Here is an 11342-nt window from a genome sequence, read left to right on the forward strand (position 1 = left end):
AACATCTCGAGATTAGTCAGTCACATAAAGTAAAATTTTCGAAGGAGTAGAGGTACATCCCACACACGCCGATAAATATAATGTAGTCCCCGCCTGCATCTCGTCCTCTATCTATACCCAATATTCTAAGACCACATCCTAAACACATCTTTACTCACAGACGTCTCTTTAACTTCTACGAGAACAGTATCATTTAAAAATTTTCGAGTTGTGTATATAAAATCGACCTTTTTGTATATAAACTTACTGTATATATACAATATTTGTGTATACATACAGTCGTTACGAGTGTTTGTAATATAAAGAAGAAAATTTAAATTGTTTAGTTTGAGTTAGTGTAAATGTTTAATTTATAATGAAGGAATCACAGTTAAATGAAGTCAGTAGTGCAGCGGCCGGTCCGGCGGTGCATCAAAACATCAACAACATACAACAGCATTTACATCAATTACATTTACATCAAAATCACACAGGAGTTATTTTATCGAACGATCAACCCCAAGAAACCACCACCACCACTAATACTAACCAAAACGAAGCGGATACTAAACCTACAAGCAGCGATAAAAAATCCGGTATACGTCGACAAGAAAAACCGCCCTATTCCTATATAGCTTTAATAGTAATGGCGATACAAAATTCACCGACGAAACGATTAACCCTTAGTGAAATTTATACGTTCCTACAACAAAGATTTCCTTTTTTCAGAGGTTCGTATCAAGGTTGGAAAAATTCCGTGCGACATAACCTCTCGTTAAACGAATGTTTTATCAAATTACCAAAAGGATTAGGTCGTCCCGGTAAAGGACATTATTGGACAATCGATCCAGCTAGTGAATTTATGTTCGAAGAAGGTTCCTTCCGACGGCGACCTAGAGGTTTCCGAAGGAAATGTCAAGCTATGAAACCCCAATATCATCCAGGTACGTTTTTCACTAATAACATGGCCAATATGGTGAATCAAACTGCCACTTACGATCATCAAGCTCTTATCACTCAAGATTATAGTACTTGTTCTTATAATGGTGCGTCGCAAGTATCCGCGTCTCATTATGGAAGTTACGAATATTCATCGGTGTATCAACAACAATGTGATAGGGAATGGGGAGGCGCTACCGGGATTCTACCTTCTTATTCCGATAGTACTATTTCGAGTTCTTACATGAAAGCTCCTTTGAGTCCTATGAACGAAGGACAAGAAGCGCCATCGCCTGTAATGAACGAAAATTATTATCCTGCTTATGGAAGTATAACCTCCACTTCGGAAACCAGTAAGTACTTTTTTACATCTCAAATCCTTGAAAAAATTACTAACTTTTGTCTTTTGAAATATTGAAATTTTCACTTAAAAATAATTTTTTTCTACGAACGCCAAACGGAAAATCGAATTTTTCCATCGGCCTTAACTCAGATCTTGACTTAAGTATCACATACACAACGACCCAAAGGATTTATCGAGTTCCTTTTTCTAATTATAACACTGGGAATCCTTATCAGCGTTTACAGCTGAACTATTGAATTCTCCTTAGAAAGTTCAAGATGTGGAATGGTTTTAGTTGCTAAAAGTCCTTGAAATTCTGTTTTCCGTATTGCAGTTCAAAGAAATATAATGAAAAGATTTATTTTGAAAAAAAAAATACAAAAAATCATGTCCATTGGACTGCTCTACGCACTGGGGAAAGTTTTAGCAGTAAATTTTCTCTCGGGACTAAAAAAACATCGTTTTTTCGTACTTTTTATTTGAAATAAATTTTTTTCTTGGGTCCACACGCCAAATTCTACGGATCTTGCTTGTCTCAACCCCCATAGATCGTTCCAGTAACTGGTTTCACCCCCATTCCCCTTTTTAATTAGATATTATCAAATAGTTAAAAAAAACGTGTGATTGTACATTAGAAATTATTTTTCTTTAATTGAGGAAACAGAAATAAAATATTTGTTTATATTTTCAATTATTTAAGTACGTTGAAATTAATTTTAACAAATGATTGAATATAAAATTTAAATTGGATTTGTCTTTTGAATTATTGAAATTTTCACGTAAAAATGAAGATTTTTTGCACCAATATCTAAATAAAACTAGATATCGATATATAATGTTGATAAAGTATTGAAAAATATCGTGAAACGTTTGAATATATTCTTAAATTTTGAATTGCGTGGGGTAAAGCGTCGAAAAGACGCTTAAAAACGAAAAAAATTTACCAGATCCGTACTAATACCAAAAAATAGTTCATGTTTTTGAGTTTTCTGAATCCGAATATGTCGTTTGTTTTTAATCAAATTTGGAAAAACCTTGCCAAAATCGAATTTTAAGAAAAATTTTCGATTGACATTGAGTAATTAATTTTGCGTTCAGTTCGGCAAAAAATCAATATTCCTTTTTGAAAATTCAATAGCATATTATTCAATTATTTTGCAAAGTATCAAAAACTGTCCGAAATTTCAAATTTCCGACCGAGCGAGAAATTTTGGAAAATGTTTTTTGTGGTATTACGACTTCGCACTTTAAATTGAAAAAAATTAGTGACAAAGTTTTTAATTATCCATTACTACATATACAGTCTAAAAGTACTTAGTTTGAGGAAGTTTTTTACAAAATTCCAACCCCCATAGATTGTTTCAGTAACTGGTTTCACCCCCATTTACCTTTTTTAATAGATATTATTAAATATTTAAAAAAAAAACGTGTGATTGTACATTAGAAATTATTTTTCTTTAATTGAGGAAACACAAATAAAATATTTGTTTATATTTTTAATTCTTTAAGTACGTTGGAATTAATTTTAACAAATAATTGAATATAAAATTTAAAACACGTAATTAAAATGGATTTGTCTTTTGAATTATTGAAATTTTCACGTAAAAATGAAGATCTTTACACAAATATCTAGATAAAACTAGATATCGATATATAATTTTGATAAAGTATTGAAAAATTTCATGAAACGTTTGAATATATACTTAAATTTTGAATTGCTTCGAAAAGACGCTTAAAAACAAAAAAAATTTACCAGATCCGTACTAATACCAAAAAATAGTTCATGTTTTTGAGTTTTCTGGATCCGAATATGTCGTTTTTTTTTAATCAAATTTGGAAAAACTCGCCAAAATCGAATTTTAAGAAAAATTTTCGATTAACATTGAGTAATCATTTTTTGCATTCAACTCGGCGAAAAATCAATATTCCTTTTTGAAAATTTAATAGCATATTATTCAATTCTTTCAATTATTATAAATAATTATTTAAATCGTAAAAGTGTAGAAGGTATTATTAAATAATAAGCAACTGTTAACTTTTTCATGAAAATATCAAAATAATGTACAAAGCAAATATAAATTCCGAATCTATTATGGGCCAATCCCAAAGATCGAAATTTTTTTTATTATTACCCATACTTCTTGTGAATTAAAGAATTTTTTTTGTTCAAGATAATAAGGTTAATTAAAAAATTGAAACTATATAAATTACAACATTTCAAATCAGCTTCCAAAAACTTCCAAGTCCACCTGAAACAGGTCGATTTTTATTCGTAAATTGACAATTTATAGTATTAAAATATTATCCCAGTATCCAGCACCCTCTATGAATTATAAACACCCCCTCGAATATTTTAAAATAAGGAAGGGGACACCTTATTGGAAAGGGATTTTAGTCTGCTGTTGAAAATCAATTTTTAAGATGTAAAATTTTGATTTTTTACAAATAATTAAATGTTAAAAATGACCACGATTCATTTCTTGACGATTTTGAAATTCTCGTACAACAATTTGTATGACCTCAGGAGTAATTTTGTTATCCTAACTTTTAAATCGCCAATTTTGTCTGATCTATTAAAATATATATTAGATTTTAAATACCCCCTAAAAAAATTAATCGATAGGTTTGAAATCGGGGTGTCTAGGTGGCCATTCCAGCGTTCCACGTTTCCCAATCCACTTATTTGGAAAAACATCGTTAAAATAATTTCTAACTTCACATGCAAATTGCGGTGGAGCTTGGAAAAAGTCTTTGCAATATCTAGTTAAACCTCACCATTAACTACGTCCTTAAAAAATTATGATTTTGAGTGCCATCCACAAACATCCAGTGAGGTTTTTCTCTGTTCCAATATCTACAGTTCTGCCCATCGTCGATTCAAGAATTTTTGTGATTTTTTTCATTTTTTCATCAGTAAATTGAACATTTTCAATATTTTTACAGTTTCGCGAAACCAATTATCCATAAAACATCTAAGAGACATATCTAAATATAATTTCAAATATTGCCTGAACGACTATTTTACTTTTCAACAGACACAGCATTTTGTTTATCAGGTATGTAATTTGAGTATGTGCTTTTATCTGTAAGTCGGAACCACATCAGTTGATTCAGATGACAGAAGCTACTGACACGTGACACGTGCTGGGTGGGCAAATCTACGACTTTAATGATCCGCGTAAAATTGAAAATAGAGCAGGGGCACCTGATTTACCAAACAGTCAAACGGATATGAATTTTTTGTATAACCAAAGAAAAATTTATTATTTACAATCGTAACAAGTTTTAATTTCCGAAAAGTAGTTTCTATATATTATAAAAATACGAAATATGTTTGAAGAAACATCAAAATAATGGCAACTTTGCATGAGTCGACAGTCAAATTTTAGTATTTTAAAGAAACTCTGTATTTGGACATAATTATTTCTCTAAGATATCATTTCTTAGACTTTTTAATAAAGAAATAACATTTGCTTGACGATTTTCAATAAATAATCATATTATTGAGCTGTTTAACAAAACACGGCACTCCTAACCTAACTTAACCTATTTTACTAGTCTCGATTTCAAATATTTTCGCAAGTATTTTTGAATTATTTCATCGAACGCACGTCATTCGGTATTTATCTTGAAATGTTCATATACCTAACATAACCTAACATTATCTAACATAACCTAACATAACCTAACATAACCTAACATAACCTAACATAACCTAACATAACCTAACATAACCTAACATAACTTTGTATAGTTTTCGTCAGGATTGCCTGATATTCATAAGTACAGGATGGAATACCAAATCAATAAGGTCCTTAAGGTATTTGATTTTCAATTCATGTCATCATATGCCACAAAAAGATCAGTTATTATATGTTTGGGTGATGGAGCTATTTAACTTTGAGTTTTTTCATTAATTTAGATATTTAGCTTATTCAAATTTCGAGATAAAAATGAAAACGAAATGGAAATATCAAAAATGTAGAAGGAACTATCAAAATAATAGGAGATTAGTTTAGATCGTGTAGGATATAAAACATTATTTCATTAAATTAAAATCTAAAACACCTAAAAATAAAAAAAAGTTATTTCAAGTACCTTCTGATGATAGGACGTACATCTCAGTATTTAGAAAATAGATTGAAGAATCATAAATAAAGTAAAATTGCTTTAATAAATCGTGAATGAAATATTAAAAAAAATATAAATTTAATTATACGAATTCAAAATTTTTGAATTTGAATAAAATACAAAAAAAATGATGCTGGCTGCTATTTACTTTACTAGACAACTAACGTTGAAAAAATTGTTTATTGTGGTTGCAAAAAAATGTTTATTTTGATATTAACGTTGACTTTTGGATCAATATGATTAAGGAAATTATCAATGTCAAATCATATTTTGATAAATGTCGAAACTAATTCTTAAATTCGCATATGTATAAAAACTGTCAGTTATTAATATTTTTCTGTTTCGTTTTTAGTGATGAGGCCTCCCAGTAATTCAATACAGGCGCCTCAATGTGATAGGAAGCCGTATTTAAGTCCACCGCCTCCGTCAATTCCAACGTCGCTTCCTTCACCGCCTGCAGCTAACACCCCACATACTTACTACGAACCCACGGTAAAATATAACATGTAGGTATAATGAACTGAATGTTTTTTGAAAAAAAGAAAATTTTCGTTTATTCTTGTATTGAATAGATCTATTTTCTAATTATATCTTACATTTTCTGTGTTATTTATCTTGTCAATATATTCGTCAAGTTTTTCTTTTTATTAATCGCAGTTGTTTCGTTGTTATCGTCGTCAAATTATAGTATTTAGAGACTGAAGATAAATAGGTAACAAACAGTCTCTGAAGACGATAACTTGGTTATAGAAACGCGTATCAAAACAGTGTATTCAGTACTTAAGTTTTCAGGTTAGAAAATTTCCATCGATTCATCTTTTCTTATGATTCCGAGTTTTCTATTATTGGAATAAATTCCAAAGCGATATTTTATTGGTTTAAAGTTAATACTACCAGGAACTTATTCATCTAATCAAATTTTTTATAGCTAATGTAATAAATATCTTATTTAATAAATAGTCCAACGATTTTGGGGTCTTGAATCTTTCGAAAAATAGTCTATCGATTTTTTAACTTATCACACGATATCACTTTCAGTATTTTCTACAATTTTCGTTTAACTACATGAAACATTGTAATTTGTAGTTTGACTTATTTTTTTTTCTTATTCGTCTTCAAACGCTTTCTCCACAGATTTCTGGATTCCGCCCTCGCTAATATCTTTCAATACTGTATCTTTAGCTTTCTTGCACCTACTTCCCGTTCTGTAATGAAATTTTGGACAAAATTTTCCATATCATTCAGCTTTCCTCCAAAGTTTGAATCCCTCATAAGCCCCCGTATTTGTGAACCATTAAATTAAATTTTTGCCTTACTGGGTTTGGGAAATTTCTCTTTCAGATATAAGAATCCATTGCCACAAGCTTTAGGCATGGTTTTCACAAAATTTTTCATCATATCGAACTTTTTATGCAATGGTCGTCTCCACAAATTTTCCAAACATGTTCAATGTATTTAATTTTTTCAAGAAGGAACTTCTTGTTCCGAAGTGTCTTTTAAAACAGAACCACGGGCAATCGGCACTTAAGGGCGTGTATTTCCGTTGTTTGGCAACACTGTTTTCAAGCTAATTTTTGAGAAATCAATGAAAAATTTCAGTTTATATTCTAAATTCGGCACGAGGATGTTTTCCGTGGCGCCTGGATTTGACTATGCGATACTTGAAGTTAGAAAACTTTATTTTTATTTAATATTTATATATATCAACCTAACCTCAACCTAACCTAACCTAACCTAACCTAGCCTAACCTAAAAACTTCAAAAGTTCAAAAATCGTGACTTTTTTACAGCCAAAATTATCTGAAAAAATTTTTTCTTCGCGTGAGGATCATTTTAGTTTTAATTTATTATTATTTTTTTTATTATGGGGGGTGTCGTTTCATCATCACGATGTTGATAATAAAAAAATTTCGCACGAGAAGAAAGTGAATTCCAGAGGTTGATTCTTGACCCCAAAAGCTCAGCTCACTTAAATAGTCTAAATAGAAATTTTCAATACCAAAAACATAACAAAAAAATTTTCCAGGTTATAAGAAAGCACGTAAATTAGTTTAGAAAAGAATATATGTTATAGATGTTACAAAAAAAAACAAAAAATATTTTTTTATTGAGGGTACATCGAGAGAAAACTTATTATAAAGTTGGTGTGACAAAAACCAGTGTTGAAAATTTAATGATATGAGATTAAACGAATATTTTTGTGATTATTTTGTAAATATTGAAGCCATAGACAAAAAATCTCGTCTTGTCTCGCACGACAATCTCGCAGAGATCTTATTTTCAACGGAAGTCGAGAAAACAGCTTTTCCGCCTTTACAGATGTGGCTGAAAGTCAAAATCAATTTGTTTGTTATAATTAAGTTATAAACTTACCGTTTTTAACTTTTTTGAGGATTACATTTTCTTTAACTTACGTGGTAGCGTCAAAATTAAATCTACGGTATAAATCGAATTTTTTTTTTTGGTAGTTTTCAGAATTTTATCTCTAACTGCTTGAATACTTATGAAAAGGTGTTTATCCACTTGATTTCAGTCGACTTCAAGGTCCCATACAAAAATTTCACTTTTTACTTTGTCAATAAACAGATTGTTTGATAAAATAACTATTGGCCACGTAGCATATTATTTATTTCTACAAATTGAATAATAAATTAATCGACTTCTTCAAATGTTGTCGATTTATATTCTGTTAGATACTGCGAATTTTTGTAAATTTTGAAATTTTCACATTTTATTGTAACTACTCGCATGTTATCATTAAAATTCTAGCTGGTAGTTATCATCTTGTATCTCTAATTGCTTCAAATACACCTCATTAGGTAAAAGCTGCTCCTAACGCGAATTTTTTTTCTCGAATCTTGTCATATCAACACCCACAGTCATATCCACAAGGCGGCACCATTCGAAACAACTCGAGTGTGTTTTGTGCTTGTTTTTTATGTAAAAAAAAAATTCGTCTCGTATTCGAGACGAGACGAGACTGTGCGATACTGATCGCAAATATTTTCGGCAACTACTTCACTTATTGTTGTCTTCAACCAAATAAAAATCGTTATTTATTTTTATAAATATAAACAACAATTTTTTTTAAAAAAATTTCATTTAAACAATATCAAAGTGAAAACCAAAGATTTATTTGTTTTGTAATGTTATTAATTTTAAGTACTTATGTTATTATAATATATGAATTTATACATGTAGTTAGTTTGATCCTTCAATAAACCAGATTTAGTTACCATTGAATTACCAATGCGATATTTGTATATTAGACCGATAACTTGAAATTCAAATTACCATCAAAAACTTTCTAATTTATTCCAATCGGAAAATAAACTGATTTTCATTTTAAGCAACTTGAGCATAGAGAAAATGTTAAATATAGTGAGAGAGAGAGCATCGGGATTACCATTCTTTATCTCACTCTAATCGCCAATAAAATCAAAACTTGGTATTCTTCTATTTTGTCATTGTTACTATTTGAAACCTCGACGTTATTTCGATCCAATCAAAATAGATTAAAGAGAGAGATACAGAGTGGTATACCGATGTTCTTTCTTTCTCTGCAAGCCGTTCGGGCTCGCTCTCTCTATCTTTAATTAGGAATTGCGTGTTTTACATGAAGAACCGATGAAAAAAATTTACAAATTTGTGTCGAAGAAATTATTTTTGTTAAAATGTGAATGTTTAGAAATGGATTTGTTGGAGATACAAAAAGCAAGATGAGGAATTTCAGATTTTGATTTGTTTATTGCACAATGCAAGTAATTCAAATAATCTTTTTTTAGTTTGAAACATCGCACCTTTTAAATACTTGAGGTATTTCCAAAATTTTTTCATAATTTTTTTTACCGATTAAAAAATTTAGTTTCGCCATTTGGATGGTAATTTTAATTTCAATTTGATTTATAGCGTTATATTTAGAATTATTTATACAATAATTTTGTTGAATAGTGAAAAAAATAAAGTATTTTTAACAACAAATTTTATTTTATTTAAATAGTAAATCGAAACATTGATCTTACATAGGCGTTAACTTGTTACGACTGACTGTTAAATTATGAAACGTGAATAGACGAGTAAAATGTACTTGAATGTAAGGGCGTTTGGTTTAAACAGGCTACCAGACGTGTACTAAGACCTTTTTGTACCTCACACTTATTTTTATACTTCTACAATTTCTAATAGCCGTGCTTTAACCATCGTTTCATCAACATCGATATTACTAGAACCATTTTGAATTCCTGCTTTCCTTGTCGCAATTGTTGGGATTTTCTCAATTTTGCTCGTGTAATACGAAGCATTGTTTAATACAGAGTTATCTTCAAAGTTCGGTGGAGTTTTCGAAAACCAATTTTCGAAAGAGATCTGCATTTTCTTGTGATAGTTTCCAGTTTTTTAAAGATGCAAATTCCCATAATACCGATGTGACAAATTGTTAATTTTTTCCCTTCTCTTAAAATTGAATTTTCCGTAGAAAACCAGGCACGTATTTGGGCTAACATAAAATGTATTGTTAACTGAATTCTCTTTTATTCAAATTAAATTTCAGAGGGCTTCTCGTCTCCACTCAATTATTTCTTCCTTATTTTTTCAATCGCAATACCATTTCTTTTAATAAAATGTTGATATTCTAAAAAATTACAATTTTTCCGAGAGAGCTCCTGTCGAAACCATCGACATCAATGTTCACGTGCTGATCACGCACTGATCATTATTTTGGTAGACTTTTTGTGCAATTTAAATGCAACATCTTATACCAGACACCAACAATCACAATTTAATTGTTCGACGCGATCAAGATAAAACTTCCTTCATTCTATTTCTGAAGACGATAACTTCGTTATCGAAACATGTCTAAGATAATGGAATTATTGATTTTCGACTAGTAATAGTAGTCAACAGTGTAAATACATTAAATATCCTGTCTAATATCTCTTTTTTGGAAAATAACCAGCTAAATTTTGAATATTTATATTCTATGCCGTCTAAGGACAGAACGTGGAGCTAAGTGTTATTACATAAGCTTGTCTTGAAACTATAGTTATTTCTTAACATTCTTCCGATCCACAAAACTACAAAAAGAAACATCTTTGATAACTATTTAGAAACAAGCTTTTATTTAAATGAATTTTTAGAGGGACCCCACTCAATTAATTCTTCCTCATTATTTCTATTGAAATACCATTTTTTTAAATAAATTATGAAATGTTGATATTCCAAAATCCGACTGAGAACTTTATTTATTGTGAGTAACTAATTTTGAGAAAAAAATCACAATTCTTCCGTTAGCGTTGCTGTTGAAATCACCGACGCCGCGCCACGATTCGCCCGGGATGTTCACGTGCTGCTCACGCACTGATCATTATTTTGGTCCACTATTCTTCTTCTATAAATAGACTTTTAATAGAGAATCGTCCATATTTTCGTTATTTGTAGGAATTCAAATGTAATTTTCGACTTTTTACACAATCGAAATGCAGCGAATTTCTGCAATATTTTATTAGACACCAACACTCACAATTAATATTACTTTTTTAAAAGATAACAAGCTGAAATTTGTATATTTGTATTCATATGCCGTCAAGGACAGAACGTGGAGCTAAGTGTTATTACATAAGCTTGTCTTGAAACTATAGTTATTTCTTAACATTCTTCGGATCCACAAAACTAAAAAGAAACATCATTGATAAATATCTAGAAACAAGCTTTTATTTAAATAAAATTTTAGACGGGCCCCACTCAATTAATTCTTCCTGATTATTTCTATTGAAATACCATTTTTTTAAATAAATTGTGAAATGTTGATATTCTAAAATCCGACTGAGAACTTTATTTATTGTGAGTAACTAATTTTGAGAAAAAAATTACAATTCTTCCGTTAGCGTTGCTTTCGAAATTATCGACGCCGCTCCACGATTCGCCCGGGATGTTCACGTGCTGATCACACACT

At 30.2% G+C, this 11342-nt stretch overlaps 1 protein-coding gene across 1 annotated transcript; it reads left to right on the plus strand.

The window, feature by feature from the left end:
• The first annotated feature begins 355 nt into the window (after positions 1–355).
• LOC130449668 (forkhead box protein F-like) lies at positions 356–6177 on the plus strand. The gene is made up of 2 exons (XM_056787619.1): positions 356–1271; positions 5745–6177. Exons 1-2 carry the CDS (start codon positions 356–358, stop codon positions 5900–5902), a joined length of 1074 nt encoding a protein of 357 aa, XP_056643597.1. The 3' UTR covers positions 5903–6177.
• The last annotated feature ends 5165 nt before the right edge of the window (positions 6178–11342 follow it).

Source organism: Diorhabda sublineata, chromosome 10 (assembly GCF_026230105.1).
Source record: "Diorhabda sublineata isolate icDioSubl1.1 chromosome 10, icDioSubl1.1, whole genome shotgun sequence".
NCBI classification, from domain to species: domain Eukaryota; kingdom Metazoa; phylum Arthropoda; class Insecta; order Coleoptera; family Chrysomelidae; genus Diorhabda; species Diorhabda sublineata.